General features: G+C 39.3%; 1 protein-coding gene across 1 annotated transcript in view; it reads left to right on the forward strand.

Moving 5' to 3' along the window:
* The window catches only part of TTC23 (tetratricopeptide repeat domain 23), a 131,756-nt gene that overhangs the window by 99,771 nt on the left and 15,988 nt on the right, over window positions 1-15,997 (forward strand). The window contains exon 9 of the mRNA XM_003413795.4: window positions 1,218-1,367. Within this exon, the coding sequence (XP_003413843.2) occupies window positions 1,218-1,367 (150 nt within the window). The remainder of the gene's footprint in view (window positions 1-1,217; window positions 1,368-15,997) is intronic.

The raw sequence follows: 15,997 nt of genomic DNA on the forward strand, positions 1-15,997 counted from the left end.
TTAACAGAAGGTCCAGTGAGTCCCCCCTTTCCCCTTTCTCCCTCGCATTCATGGTAACCACTAATAAACTTTGGTCTCTATATACACTTGTTTGCTCTAGATATTTCATATAAGTAGAATCATACAATATTTGTCCCTTTTTTGTCTGACACATTTCACTGCATAATGTTTTCAAGGTTGATCCATGTAGTAGCACATATCAGCACTTTGTTTCTCTTTATGGCTGAGTAATATTCCACTGTATATTTATACCACATTTTGCATATCCATTCGCCTGTTGATGGATGTTTAAGCTGTTTCCACCGTTTGACTATTGTGCATAGTGCTGCAATGAACACTGGTACACATGTATCTGTTTTGAGCATGTTTCTTGACTGCTCTGTGTCTCATTTTCCTCCTCTGTCAAATGAGTTCACACGTGTAAATTGTTTACCACTAATCCTAGCATACAAAGGACTCAATAGGTGTTAGCTTTTGTTTTCATTACTCAGCTAAAGTGGATTCCTATAAAATCTGAAGTAGGGTTATCCTCCAGGTATCCTCTGTTCATTCTTTCTTCATAGTTTATACTTTTCTTTCTTTTTTCTTTTTATTTTTTTTACCACATATGTTATTTCCTCTATCTTATTTAACCAGAGGAGAGTAGACTCGGGTCATGATAAACAAAAAAACACCCAGTTGCTGTGGTGTCAATGCTAACTCATGGCAACCCCATCTATGTCAGAGTAGAACTATGCTCCATTGTGTTTTAAGTGGCTGATTTTTTGGAAGTAGATCACCAGTCATTTCTTCCCAGGTGCCTCTGGGTGGATTCAAACCACCAACCTTTCAATTAGTTGCCGTTTGTGGCACTCACGGACTCCCAGCTTATGATACCAAAAAAAATTTTTTAAACCAAACCCCTTGCTATGAAGGCAGTTCCCACTTATAGTGACCCTATAGAATGGAGTAGAATTTCCCCCATAGGGTTTCCAAGGCTGTGAATCTATGCAGAAGCAGACTGCCACATGTCTGTCTTTCGGAGCAGCTGGTGAGTTCAAACCACCAAACTTTGGGCTACTAGCCAAGCACTTGTCCACTGCGCCACCAGGGCTCCATACCAAAATCCATTCCTCTAAGAATGTAAAAATAAACATCAGTTACATAATTTTCTAAGAGTCACTGGTCTTTATCAACTTGTGAACTTTTAACCAGACAGTGTTTTGTCCCTTTCACAGAGAGCATTCTCCATTCTGAAAGAGTCCCTGGAAGCCAAAGTGAAGGCATTTGGTGACTTCAGTCCTGAGGTGGCTGAGACATACCGGCTCCTAGGCGGGGCAGACCTTGCGCAAGGAAACCACAGCAGGGCCCACAAGAAACTGAACAAGGTAAATCTGGATCGCACACTAATGCAAAACAAAACTCCCTCCCTTCCAGCAAGCCGCGCTCTCTCTCTCCAGCATGCTCTTTTTAAGTGAAACTTTATAAGCGACTTACGTATGTTGACAAAACTTTTTGTGTGTGTGTGTGCTTTAAGTGAAAGTTTACAGCTCAAGTTAATTTCTCATACAAAAATTTATACACACATTGTTATGTGACCCTAGTTACTCTCTCTGTAATATGACAGCACACTCCTCCTTTCTATCCTGAATGAGCAGCTCCTGTATCTTTCTGCCTTCTCATCTCACCTCCGGACAGGAGCTGCCCATTTAGTCTCATGTATCTACTTGAACCAAGAAGTACTCTCTTCACCAGTATCATTTTATATAGTATACTCCAGTCTAACTTTGTCTGAAGAGTTGGCTTCTGGAATGGTTTTAGTGCTGGGTTAACAGAGAGTCTGGGGACCACGTCTTCCGGGGTTCCTCCAGTCTCAGTTAGACCATTCGGTCTGGTCTTTTTACTAGAATTGAGTACTGAACCTCACTTTTCTCCTGCTTCATCAGGGATTCTCTGCTGTGTTCCCTGTCGGGGCGGTCATTGGTGGTAGCCAGGCACCATCTAGTTCTTCTGGTCTCAGGCTGATGGAGTCTCTGGTTTCTGTGGCCCTTTCTGTCTCTTGGGCTAATATTTTCCTTGTGTCTTTCATGTTCTTCATTCAGCTTTGCTCCAAGTTGGTTGGGACCAATTGTTGCATCTTAGATGGCCACTCACTGGCCTTTAAGACCCCAGATGCTGCTCACCAAAGTGGGATGCAGAACATTTTCTTAATATGCTTTGGTATCCCAGTTGACCTAGAAGTCCCCTGAAACCATGGTCCCCAGATCCCTACCCCTGCTACTCTGTCCCTCGAAGTGTTTGGTTGTATTTAGGAAACTTCTTAGCTTTTGGTTTAGCCCAGTTGTGCTGATTTTCCCTGTATTGTGCGTTGTCCTTCCCTTCACCTATAATAATTCTTTTCTGCTATCTAGTTAGTGAATTTCCCTCTCCGTCCCACCCCACCCTCATAAACATCAAAGAATGTTCTGTGTTTAAACCTTTTCTTGAGTTTTTATAATAGTGGTCTCATACAATATTTGTCCTTTTGCAACTGACTAATTTCACTCAGCATAATGCCTTCCTGATTCATCTGTGTTATGAGATGTTTTGCAGATTCATCATTGTTCTTTATTGTTGTATGGTATTCCATTCTGTGAATATACCATAATTTGTTTATCTATTCATCCCTTGATGGGCACATAGGTTGTTTCCATCTTTTTGCTATTGTGAACAGTGCTGCAATGAATATGGTTGATCATATATCTATTCATGTGACAGCTCTTATTTTTCTGGAATATACTCTAAGGAGTGGGATTGCTGGATCTTATGGTACTTCTATTTCTAGCTTTTTAAGGAAGGGCCAAATTGATTTCCAAAGTGGTTGTACCATTTTACATTCCCACCAGCAGTGTATGAGTGGTCTAGCCTATCCACAACCTCTCCAACATTTATTATTTTGTGGTTTTTGGATTAATGCTAGCCTTGCTGGGGTGAAATGGTATGTCATTGTAGTTTTGATTTGCATTTCTCTAATGGCTAATGATCCTGAGCATTTCCTCGTGTATCTGTTAGCTGCCTGAATGTCTTCTTTGGTGAAGTGCCTGTTCATATCCTTTGCCCATTTTTTAATTGGGTTGTCTTTTTGTTGTTAAGCTTTTGCAGTATCTTGTAGACTTTTGTAGACTTTAGAGATTAGACCCTGATCAAATATGTCATAGCCAAAAATTTTTTCCCAGTCTGTAGGTTGTCTTTTTATTCTTTTGGTGAAGTCTTTGGATGAGCATAAGTGTTTGATTTTTAGGAGCTTCTCTTTATCTAGTTTCTCTTCTGGTGTTTGTATATTCTTATTTATGTTTTTTTTTTTTTATTATTTTGTTTATGCCGTGTATTAGGGCTCCTAGTGTTGTCCCTAATTTTTCTTCTGTGATCTTTATCATTTTAATTTTTATATTTAGGTCTTTGATCCATTTTAAGTCAGTTTTTGTGCATGGTGTGAGGTATGGGTCCTGTTTCATTTTTTTGCAGATGGATGTCCAGTTATACCAGCATCATTTGTTAAAGAGACTGTCTTTTCCCCATTTAGTGGATTTTGGGAGTTTGTCAAATATCGGCTGCTCATAGGTGGTTGAATTTACCTCTGGATTCTCAGTTCTGTTCCATTGGTCGATGTATCTGTTGTTGTACCAGTACCAGGATGTTTTGGCTACTGTGGTATAATAGGTTCTAAAGTCAGGTACTGTGAGGCCTCCCACTTTGTTCTTCTTTTTCAGTAATGCTTTACTTTTTTTTTTTTTTACTTATCTGGGGCCTCTTCCCTTTCCATATGGAGTTGGTGCTTTGTTTCTCCACCTTATTAAAAAATGCCATTGGGATTTGGATCGGGATTGCATTGTATTTATAGATCGCTTTGGGTAGAGTTGACATTTTCACAATGTTGAGTCTTCCTTTCCATGAGAAAGATATGTTTTTCCATTATATATGTCTCTTGGTTTCATGTGTAATGTCTTGTAGTTTTCTTTGTATAGGTCTTTTACATCTCTGGTTAGATTTATTCCTAAGTATTTTATCTTCTTGGGGGCTACTGTAAATGGTATTGATTTGATGATATACTCTTCGAAGTTCTCTTCATTGGTGTGGAGGAATCTAACTGATTTTTGTATATCTTGTATCCTGAAAATTTGCTGGAATCGTCTATTAGTTTCAGTAGTTTTCTTGTGGATTCTTTAGAGTTTTCTGTGTATAAGATAATATCAGCTGCAAATAGAGAAACTTTTACTTCTTCTTTTCCAATTTGGACGCTCTCTATTTCTTTTTCTAGCCTAAATGCTCTGGCTCAGACCTCCAGCACAATGTTGAATAAGAGCAGTGATAAAGGGCACCCTTGCCTGGTTCCCATTCTCAAGGGGAATGCTTTGAGACTCTCTCCATTTAGGATGATATTGGCTGTTGGCTTTGTATAAATGCCCTTTATCATGTTGAGGAATTTTCCCTCTATTCCTATTTTCTGAGGGTTTTTATCAAGAATGAGTGTTGAACTTTGTCAAATGCCTTTTCTGCATCAATTGGTAAGACCACGTGGTTGTTGTCTTTTGCTTTATTTATGTGATGTATTACATTGATTGTTTTTGTAGTGTTGAACCATCCCTGCATACCTTGTATGAATCCCACTTGGTCATGGTGAATTATTTTTTTTGTTATGTTGTCGAATTCTGTTGGCTAGAATTTTGTTGAGGATTTTTGCATCTAAGTTCATGAAGGGTATTAGTCTGTATTTTTTTTTTTTTTTTTTTTTTGTGGTGTCTTTACCTGGTTTTGGTATTAGGTTATGCTGGCTTCATAGGAGGAGTTTAGGAGTAGTCCATCCTTTTCTATGCTTTGAAATACCTTTAGTAGTAGAGGTATTAACTCTTCTCTGAAAGATTGGTAGAACTCTCCAGTGAAAATGTCAGGGCACGGGCTTTTTTTTGTTGGGAGTTTTTTAATTACCTTTTCAATCTTTTCTTTTGTTATTGGTTTATTTAGTTGTTCTACCTCTGTTTGTGTTAGTTTAGATAGGTAGTGTGTTTCTAGAAATTTGTCCATTTTCTCTGTTTTCAAATTTGCTAGAGTGTAATTTTTCATAGTATTCTGTTATTATTCTTTTAATTTCAGTTGGGCCTGTTGTGATATCACCTATCCCATTTTTTATTCAGGTTATTTGTTTCCTCCCCTGTTATTTCTTTTGTCAGTTTGGCCAATGGTTTATAGATTTTTTTTTTTTTTTTATCTTTTCAGAGAACCGACTATTAGTCTTATTAACTCTTTTCTATTTCCTATTTCATTTAATTCTGCTTTAATTTTTACTATTTGCTTTCTTCTGGTGCCTAAGGGCTTCTTTTGCTACTCTCTTTCTATTTGTTTGAGCTGTAGGGTTAATGTTTTGATTTTGGCCCTTTCTTCTTTTTGGATGTGTGCATTTATTGTTAACATCGACCTCTGAGAGCTCCTTTTGCTGTGTCCCAGAGGTTCTGGTGGATGTGTTTTCATTCTCATTTGGTTCTGTGAATTTCTTTATTCCATCCTTAATTTCTTCTATAGCCAAGTAGTTTTTGAGCAAGGTGTTATTCAGTTTTCGTATGTTTGATTTTTTACCTTGCTTTTTCTGTTATTGATTCCTGCTTTTATGGCTTTATGGTCAGAAAAGATGCTTTGTAATATTTCAATGCTTTGGATTCTGTTAGGCTTGCTTTATGACCTAATACATGGTCTATTCTGGAAAATGTTCCATGTGCATTGGAAAAGAAAGTATACTTGGCTGCTGTTGGGTGGAGTGTTCTGTATATGTCGATGAGATCAGGTTGGTTGATTGTGGAATTTAGATCTTTCGTTTCTTTATTGAGCTTCTTTCAGGATTTTCTCACCTTCACTGAAAGTGGTGTGTTGAAGTCTGCTGCTATAATTGTGGAGCTGTCTGTTTCTCTTTTCAATGCTGTTAGAGTTTGTTTTCATGTATTTTGGAGCCCTGTCATTGGGTATGTAAATATTTATTATGGTTATGTCCTCCTGGTGTATTGAGCCTTTAATCATTATATAGTGTCCTTTCTTATTCCTTGTGGTGGATTTTACTTTAAAGTCTATTTTTTCAGAGATTAATATTGCCACTCCTGCTTTTTTTGATTGCTGTTTGCTTGATATATTTTTTTCCATCCTTTGAGTTTTAGTTAGTTTGTGTCTTTAAGTCTAAGGTGTGTCTCTTATAGGCAGCATATAGACAGATTGTGTTTTTTTAATCCATTCTGCCACTCTCTCTTTATTCGTACATTTAGTCTATTTATATTCAGTTTAATTACTGATAGGTATGACTTTTTTTTTTTTTTTTTTTACTTTAGGGCTGTCGTTTTGATGTCTTTTTTGTGTGTGTTGTTGACAGTTTCTTTGTTCCACTTAATTTTTTATGTTGAGTTATTTTTCTTTATATATTTTCTCTTCATTCTTTTCATTGTTGTTGATTTTGTATTTGTTGAGTCTTTATGTTTTTCTTGTTTTTTATTTTGATGTATAGGATTATTAGTTTCCTTGGGGTTACCTTAATATTTACCTCTATTTTTCTAAGTTTAAATCCATCTTTTATTTCTTGATATTGTCTTGACTTCCTCTCCATATGAAAGATCTATGATGACATTATGTAGTCCCTCTTTTTTGTTTTAACGTTGTCATCTTTTACATATTGACATCTCTGTTTCCCTATTTTCAGTGTTTTAGCTTTGATTTATTTGTGACTCCCCTATCTGAGTTGATACCTGGTTCTTCTGTCTTGTGTTCTAGTCTTGGGTTGTTATCTGATGTTATTGATTTTCTAACCGGAGGACTCACTTTAGTGTTTCTTGTAATTTTGGTTTGGTTTTTACAAATTCCCTAAACTTCTGTTTATCTGGAAATGCCCTAATTTCACCATCATATTTGAGGGACAGTTTTGCTGGATATATAATTCTTGCCTGGCAATTTTTTTTCCTTTAAGTCTTTATATATATCATCCCATTGCCTTCTTGCCTGCATGGTTTCTGCTCAGTAGTCAGAGCTTAGTCTTATTGACTCTCCTTTGTAAATGACTTTTTGTTTATCCCTAGCCACTCTTAAAATTCTCTCTGTATATTTGGTTTTGGCAAGTTTAATTATAATATGTCTGGGTGACTTTCTTTTGGGATCTACCTTGTGTGGTGTTGGGTGAGCTTTTTGCATAGATATCATCTCATCTTTCACAATATCAGGTAAGTTTTCTGCCAACAAATCTTCAACAATTCTCTCTGTATTTTCTGTTATCTCCCCCATTTTGGTACTCCAATCAGTCATAGCTTATTCCTCTTGATAGAATCCCACATAATTCTTAGGGTTTCTTCATTTTTTTTAATTATTTTATCTGATTTTTCTTCAGATAAGTTGGTGTCAAGTGCTTTATCTTCAGTCACACTAATTCTGACTTCCATTGCCTCGATTCTGCTCCTATGACTTTCTATTGAGTTGTCTAATTCTGAAATTTTATTGTTAATCTTTTGGATTTCTGTTTGATGTCTCTCTGTGGATTCTTGCAGCCTGTTAAATTTGTCATCAGGCCCTTGCATAACCTCCTTAAATTCCTCTCTTCATTTGTCTTTGTGTTCCTTGCCTCGTTCTGCATTTTGCCTGATATCCTTCCTAATCTCTTAAAGAGCTCTGTATATTTATCTTTTGAATTCTTCCGCTGGTAATTCCAAGAATTATCGTCCTCTGGAAGGTTTCTTGATTCTTTGTTTTGGCACTTGCTGAAGCCATCATGGTCTGCCTCTTTATGTGGTTTGATACGGACTGTTGTCTCCAAGCCATCAATAAGTTATTATATTTATTTTATGTTTACTTACTGTGTCCTAGCTTCTTGTTTTGTTTTGTTTTTGATATGCCCAAATAGGCTGGTCATGTGAGCTACTTTAATTATTGGCACCTTCAAAGCTCTCAAATCCTGTCACCAAGCGGTCTGAGCTGTTGCTAAGTATGTGAGCCCTGGAATCCGTTTCCTTTTCTTGTATGGATTCAGCTCAGGCGTCCAGGTGGTTGGTCACCAAGAATGTGGTACAGGCGTCTCACCTAGAGTCCTAGACAGGTAGGGGTGATTGGAGTAGGCAAAGGTATCTGGCTATAGTAGGGGGTCATGCGCTGAGCAAGGCAGGGGGCTGACAGCTGCCCCTGCATGTCTAGCAGGAAAATGTGACCCTGTTCCTTAGAGCACATAGGTGGGTGAGTTTTGCAGCCAGACTATGGGTACACAAAGTTGTTGGCTGTAAGGACTAGGAGGCATCACTTATTCTTGGATCCCTGTTGTGGGTGGCTAGGTGGTATAGGTGGAGCCACTGGTCCTCAGGCCCCTGATGTGGGTTTAATGGGCAGAACAGTGTCAAATGTCACAAATCTGTCACTCCACCTTATAGCTGATACAGTTGAAAATAGGTTTCAGGTATACACCCTGTTATACTGTGCTAATGAGCGCCTACGGTGTTGAAATGGGCCCACACAGATTTATGCAGGGGTGAAAGACATTCATAGTCTGTGGACCCCTTATGCCTGTGCCTAGGCAAAGGGGCTATGCCTGTCCTGAGTTCCTGGCTTAGGGAAGCTGGCAGGTTATTTTTTCCTGTTTGTTAATTGTTTCCCTCTCCAAAGCCTGAAGAATGGCTCAGTGCTCACAACAGGTCTTACTTCCAGCCCAGGGGTTATGGCAATAGCTGAAGCTGACCTGGGACCTGGTGTAGAGTGGGGAAGGGGCAGGTATATGGGAGAGAGGTTCTTCCCAAACGGGATGTTTTTTGATTTGTATAGTACTTATCTTTTGCTGATTGGGCACCACTTTTCACTGGTTCTGGAGGCTTGAGTAGACTCTCCACTGCTTGGTCTCTCCTGATGTGGAAAATGTGTCCTAAGCACCACTGCTTGCCTCACCATGCATGCCAGCCAATCCAGCCTGCAGGGTGCCAGTTCCTGCCAGGTCAGGTCTGGCAACTCCTCACTTCTTCTGAACTGTCTCTCCCTCTCTCTGCCATTCAGTCCAATTCCTCAACTTTGCCTTTGATGTTCAGGGCTCCTAGATAGTTATATATAATTGATTTACTTGTTTTTTGGGGTCTTTGTTGTAAGAAGGACCACAGGAAGTGCCTAACTACTCCGCTATCTTGGCCCCACCTCTGTTGACATAGCTTTTGTAGTGTGATCTAAGCTAACACTTTTTCAGTGAAAGATGTAGTAATCTTATTTGCATATATTTTAATGAATTATTAATAATTTTTACCAAGCAAATTTTTTAGTCTTTACCTAGAAGCATATTCAGAAGACCTTTCTGTATTCCCAGTTTATAGAGGAATTCTTCTGTTTTCTTTTAGTACTTACATATTTATTTATTTATTTGAAGTTTATTCATATGTATGGTGTGAGGTATGGATCTAATGCTATCTTTTTTCAAAATGGCTTCTCAGTTGTCTAGCACCATTTTATTAAAAAGCCCATCTTCTATCCAGTGATTTAAGATAATACCTTCATCATATACAAAATTTCCCTACGTACTTGAGTATATATCTGGATTTCAATTCTATTCCACTGGTCTGTCCATTTATTCATGTGTCAGTACTTCATTGTTTTAATTATAGAGGTTTTATGGTATGATTTTAATATCTGGTAGGTCTAGACACCTGTCATGGCTCCCCCATCCCCCCCCCCCCCAAAATATCAGGTTTTCTAGATATTCGTGCATATCTGTTTACTTTTCAACATGAATTTTAGTATCAACCTGTCTGGCTCCATAAAATTTTTGCCAATGTTTTTATTGGGATTGTGTTATTTATAAATGAAATTCAGAAGAACTGACATCTTTATGATTTTGAGTCATTCTAACCAAGAACAAGAAATGTCTTTCCATTTGTTCACTTCTATTTTTGTATCTTTCCAGCGTGTTTTAAAATTTTCCTTATGTAAGTTTTGCACATTTCTTGGTAAGTTTATTTCTAAGTACTTTATCTTCTTTGTTACTATTGTAAGTGCAATTATATCTTTTAACTGGTTATTTTTGTACATAAAGACCACTGATTGCTCTGTTAATTTTATATCCTTCTAGCTTGCTTAATTCTTTGATTGAGTTAATGTGAGCATTGATTTTCCCAGATTTCCCAGGTATACTATTATGTCATCTGCAAATACTCATATTTTACTTCTTATTTTTCAATTCTTATGCTTCTAATTGATTTATCTTGCTTAATTGCATTGACTCATACCTCTAGTACAGTGATAATAGTAGTGGAGATAATGAGCACACTTGCCTTGCTCCCCATCTTAATGAAAATCCATCTAGTGATTCTTCATTTCATAAGATGTTGGCTTTAGGTCTAAGGTTTATATATTTTTATCATGTTAAGGCAATATTCATCAATTCGCATTTTCATCAGTGTTTGTTTTTTTAATTAGAAATGAGTGTTGAATTTTATCAAAGGCTTTTCTGCATCTATGAAGACATTCATATGATTCTTGTTAAACCAATTAATATAGCATATTTAACTGTAATATTGAACCAACCTGCATTCCTGGAAAATCTCCCTAATTCATGTTTTATTCTTTTTTTTTTTTTAATGTGATGTGTAATTGTGTTTGCTAATATTTGATTTAGGATTTTTTACTCCAATATTTGTAAGTGATTTTTGTATAAGTATCAGTGTTATATTTGCTTCATAAAAATAATTTGGTAGTTCTCTTTCATTTTCTGTGCATTGGAGCAATTAATTTAGCATTGAAGCTATCTGGTCTTTGAAAGTTTGTACCTCCTATGTAACCATTTAGGCCTGGTGGGGTTTTTTGTCTCATTTTTTTCTTTTTCCCCCTTTGGGTGGGGAAATTCTTTGACAATTTTCTCTATTTTTTCCATAAAAAATTTGTCTGTTGAAGCTTTACACCTATAATTGGGTTATTATTGATAAACCATATCTTTCCAGGTAATTATCCATTTCATTTACATTTTCAAATTTATTTACACAGAGTTCTTATGCTTTTTAATGATTATTCCCCCTTGTAATGTCTTAGTTTTATATCTGTGTTTTCTCCCTCCTCCCTTTTTTTTTAATGATTTAATTGTTGCCATGTCTGTTTTATTAATTTTTTCAAGAATGAGGATTTTGATGCACAAGATCTGCTTTCTGATGTCTGCTTCGTTAATTTCTGCTTTTGCTTTTATTATCTCTTTCTTTCTGTTTTATTTTGTTGTAGATTTTTCTCCTATCTTTTTGACTTAGAAGTTTAATTCGTTCATTTTCATGTTTCATTTTTATCAATAGAAGTGTTAAAAGCCATGAATTTTCCTCTTATTATTGCTTTAATATATCAGAAATTCCCATATGTTGTGTTTTCATTACATTAATTAGTTTTAAAATAGAAAAAACCTGGAAACTTCTAAGTAACCTAACTGGCCAAACCAAAACAATTAACTTTAGCTCTGAACGGGGTCCTATAAGCCCAGTCTTTATCTCTTCTTCCATCTTTTCTGATTCTGCTGCAACAAGCACCAGGTTTGGTGACTTGTGTAGTGCTTATTGTATTATCGGTTGATCATCAAGTATTTATTGGGAACTTTCTACGGGCCATTACTGTGCTAGGCAGTCCTGAGGAGAAAACAATGGCCGAGACAAATATTACCCTGCTCTTTGAGAGCTTCCAGTCAAGCCAGGAGGATATACATTAAACCAATCGTTTCAGATAATTTAAACATTTCACATGTGCAGATAACATCATGGTAAGAGAAGATATGAGAAGGGAAACTGAGGGGGGCATTGCTCTCTTTCCCATCTTCCACTTACATATAATAAACCCAGTAAAAAACCCAGTATAATAGCCAGTGCTTATTGAGTGCTTGTTATATCCCTGGCACTCTGTTAAGTGATTTACATATATTGACTTATCTAAACCCTACAGCAACCCTAAGAGTTGGGTACCTCTACTTCCCGTATTTTACAAAGAGGGAAACTGAGGCCGAGAGGGAGTCTGAGCCTTGGTTACATAGCTGGATGTTGTTGGAGTGGGGATCTAGCACCAGGTACTCTGTATTCTACAGTCTACTCTACACTGTCATCTGTTTCACATTGTGAGTTTCTGAATAAGATTTTGTTTGCTTGAAAAACTTGAGAACCAGCAGCATAGTAGGAAGAATACCAGGATCAGCATACTAGGTCTCCTTGGGTTGCAGCTGACAGAATACACTCAGACTAGCTCTGGTTTGAAGAGACAGCTGTTGGTTATGGCACCCAAGGAAAGGCCGTCCAACCAGACGATTAGCAGGGCAGGGACGCAGTGGACCCTTTAGAGAAAGTGCAGCAGCCGGACACTAGAACTACAAGGGCTCTGCCCAGAGCTCCTCTCTGCTTCTCTCTACGTCATCTTCCTTCTCTCTCACAGCACTGTCTTCCCTCAAGATGGAGAGCGTGGCTGCCAGCACTCTTGAGCTTTACATCCTACCACCTGTGCCTTTGAAGAGAGGTGGCTTAGTCACAGTTTAAAAAATCTCAGGGAAAAACTGACTGGCCTGGCTTGAATCAGATGCCCACCACTGGAGCAGTCAGCTCAGGCCAGGGGCAGTAGCTTGTAAAAATAGTGTGCTTCCAAGGTAGCTGGGGAACCCTGGGTGGAAGTGACACTGAAAACACAGTCCCATAGTCAGAAGACCTGGGACTGGATTCACTGGCACCCCACACCCTCATTTTTCAAGCATGTGCAATGAATAAAAATAGGAATGAAATAGTTCCTTTCCCTAAGAGGGTTCCAGGCCAGTGAGGGAGTTATCGTTTGTAACCCCCCAAGGATGTTATGTGGTAAGTTCTATGCTGTAGGTCCCTGTGGGGACCTCTGAGGGGGCTTAGGGAGGGTGCCCAGATAAGTAGTCCTGGAAAAGAGTATAGAGTAGGAGAGGCAGGAGTTTTTCAGGCAGGAACATGGGGTGGGAGAAGGAGCAGCACATAGAAAGGCTCAGGGTAAGAGAACAAAGTGTGTTTAAGAACAGAGCATGTCGGGCTAGCTGGAGTGTGGGGAGAGTGTCTGGGAAAAGTGCAGGGTCAAGTCTCTGAGGCCAGGTTTGCCAGGTTAAGGGGCTGAGGCTGGATTCTTGAAGCCAGGGATCCCACATAATGGCCTCCAGGCCGAGCCCAGCCTACCGCCATCTGTTTTTGTATCACCCGGAGCTAAAAAATGGTTTTTACAGATGACCATTTGCAGTCGAGTTGATAGGGAACACGAACTTTGAACCCTAATTAAGTGAAATCCGCCCAAAAAGAAATTGATTCTTTTTATAGACCTATATTACAAGAAAATAATTTGTTTTCTTTCTTTATATAGAAGGAGCCCTGGTGGCTCAACAGTTAAGCACTTGATTGAAAACCAAAATGTTGGCATTTCTAACCCACCCAGTGGCTCCACGGAAGAAAGACCTGGAGAGCTACTCCTGTAAAGATTGTTGTTCTTGTTAGGTGCTGTCAGGTGGGATCCAACTCATGGTGACCCTGTATGTACAACAGAATGAAACACTGCCCGGTCCTGAGCCAACCTCACCTTCATTGCTGTGCTTGAGCCCATCCTTGCAGCCACTGTGTCAATCCATCTTGTCGAGGGTCTTCCTCTTTTTTGCTGACCCGCTACTTTACTAAGCATGATGTCCTTCTCCTGGGACTGATCACTCCTGATAAGATGTCCAAAGTATGTGAGACATAGTCTCACCATCCTTGCTTCTAAGGAGTATTCTGGCTATGTTTCTTCCAAGACAGATTTGTTCGTTCTTTGGGCAGTCCACAGTATATTCCACGATATATTCAACATTCTTCCCTAACATCACAGTCCAAAGGCCTCGGTTCTTCAGTCTTCCATGTTCATTGTTGAGCTTTCGTGTGCATATGGTGATTGAAAATACCATGGACTGTATTAGGTATACCTTAGTCTTCAAGGTGACATCTTTGCTTTTTAACACTTGAAAGAGGCCTTTTGCAGCAGATTTGCCCAATGCAATGAGTCTTTTGATTTCTTGAATACTGCTTCCATAGGTATTGATTGTGGATCCAAGTAAAATGAAATCCTTGACAACTTCAATCTTTTCTCCATTTATCGTGATGTTGCTTATTGGTCCAGTTGTGAGGATTTTTGTTTTCTTTATGTTGAGGTGTAATCCATACTGAAGGCTGTGGTCTTTGATCTTCGTCTGTAAGTGCTTCAAGTCCTCTTTGTTTTCAGCAGGCAGGGTTGTGTCATCTGCATAACGCAGGTTGTTAATGAGTCTTCCTCCAATCCTGATGCTTGTTCTTTTTTATATAGTCCAGGTTCTCAGGTTATTTGCTCAGCATACAGATTGAATAAGTATGGTGAAAGGATACAACCCTGACGCACACCTTTCCTGACTTTCCTGTAAAGATTACAGTCTAGAAGACCCTATGGGGTAATTCTGCCAAAAAAAAAAAACCCATTGCTGTCAAGTTGATTGCGACTCATAGCAACCCTATCTATAGGACAGAGTAGAACTGCCCCATAGGGTTTCCAGGGAGTGGCTGGTGGATTTGAACTGCTGATCTTTTGGTTTGCAGTTGAGCTCTTAACCACCGTGCCACCAGGGCACCAGTACCTACATAGTGGCCTCAGTTTCGTCTGTCAGTATGCAAAGCCTAAAAGATTTACCCTTGGGCTCTTTGCAGAAAAAGTTTTTTCGATCCCTGCTGTAAGCAGCTGGGAGCCATAGAGGGAATTTTTTTTTTTTTTTATTGTACTTTAGATGAAGGTTTACAGAACAAACTAGCTTCGCATTAAGCAGTTAGTACACATATTGTTTTGTGACATTGGTTGCCAACCCCCTGACATGTCAACACTCTCCCCTCCTCAACCTTGGGTTTCCTATTACCAGCTTTCCTGTCCCCTCCTGGTTTCTCATCCTTGTTCCCGGGCTGGTGTACCCATTTAGTCTTATTTTGTTTTATGGGCCTGTCTAACCTTTGGCTGAAGGGTGAACCTCAGGAGTGACTTCAGTGCTGAGCTATAAGGGTATCCAGGGACCATACTCTTGGGGTTTCTCCAGTCTCTGTCAGACTAGTAAGTCTGGTTTTGTGTGTGTGTGAGTTAGAATTTTGTTCTACATTTTTCTCCAGCTCTGTCAGGGACCCTCTATTATGATCCCTGTCAGAGCAGTGTGTCGTGTTAGCCGGGCACCATCTAGTTGTGCAGGACTTAGTCTGGTGGAGGCCTTGGTAGTTATGGTCCATTAGTCACTTGGACTAATCTTTCCCTTGTGTCTTTGGTTTCTTCATTCTCCCTTGCTCCATGTCTTTGGTTTTCTTCATTCTCCCTTGCTCCAGATGTGGTGAGACCAGTGGGGTATCTTAGATGGCCATTCACAAGCTTTTAAGACCCCAGACGCTACTCACCAAAGTAGAATATACAACATTTTCTTTACAGACTATGGTATGCCAGTTGAGCTAGATGTTCCCCTAGACAACGGTCCCCACAGCCCTCAGCCCAGTAATTTGATCCCTGTTGAGGGAATTTTAGGCAGGGTACTTTAGGTCTATATTTGTATTTTTGATTTAAAAAAAAAATCACTGTGATCATAGTACTAAAAATGAAAAGGAATGGACCAAGACTTGAGGCAAGAGACCTCAGCTTTCTCATTCAAAATGGAGATATCAAAGCCCCCATCTTCCTTCCCTCCCATGGCTCTTCTCAGGGTCCACTGAGGTGAGGTAGTGAGACTGCGGATAGCCCAGACCCTGTCCCAGTGCAGCTGCTGGAGAACTGTCATTACTGCCATTGCACCCTCCCCTCCCCCCAGGATGGAGGAAAGGGCAGTTTCCATGGCCAAGGCTGCTGCCAGCCGGTTGACAATCTTCACTTTCCTTTCCCCTCCTCTTTTCTCCCCTGAGAAGGGAACACGAAGCAGGGAAAACTATTCCAAGGGCTCGGCCTAGCCACTTAACTCCAGGCAGGGGAGGGTTGGTGTGGATCCAAGGTAAGGGTGAGGGCGGCAGATGGTAACACA

Source organism: Loxodonta africana, chromosome 13, assembly GCF_030014295.1.
Source record: "Loxodonta africana isolate mLoxAfr1 chromosome 13, mLoxAfr1.hap2, whole genome shotgun sequence".
Taxonomy (NCBI): domain Eukaryota; kingdom Metazoa; phylum Chordata; class Mammalia; order Proboscidea; family Elephantidae; genus Loxodonta; species Loxodonta africana.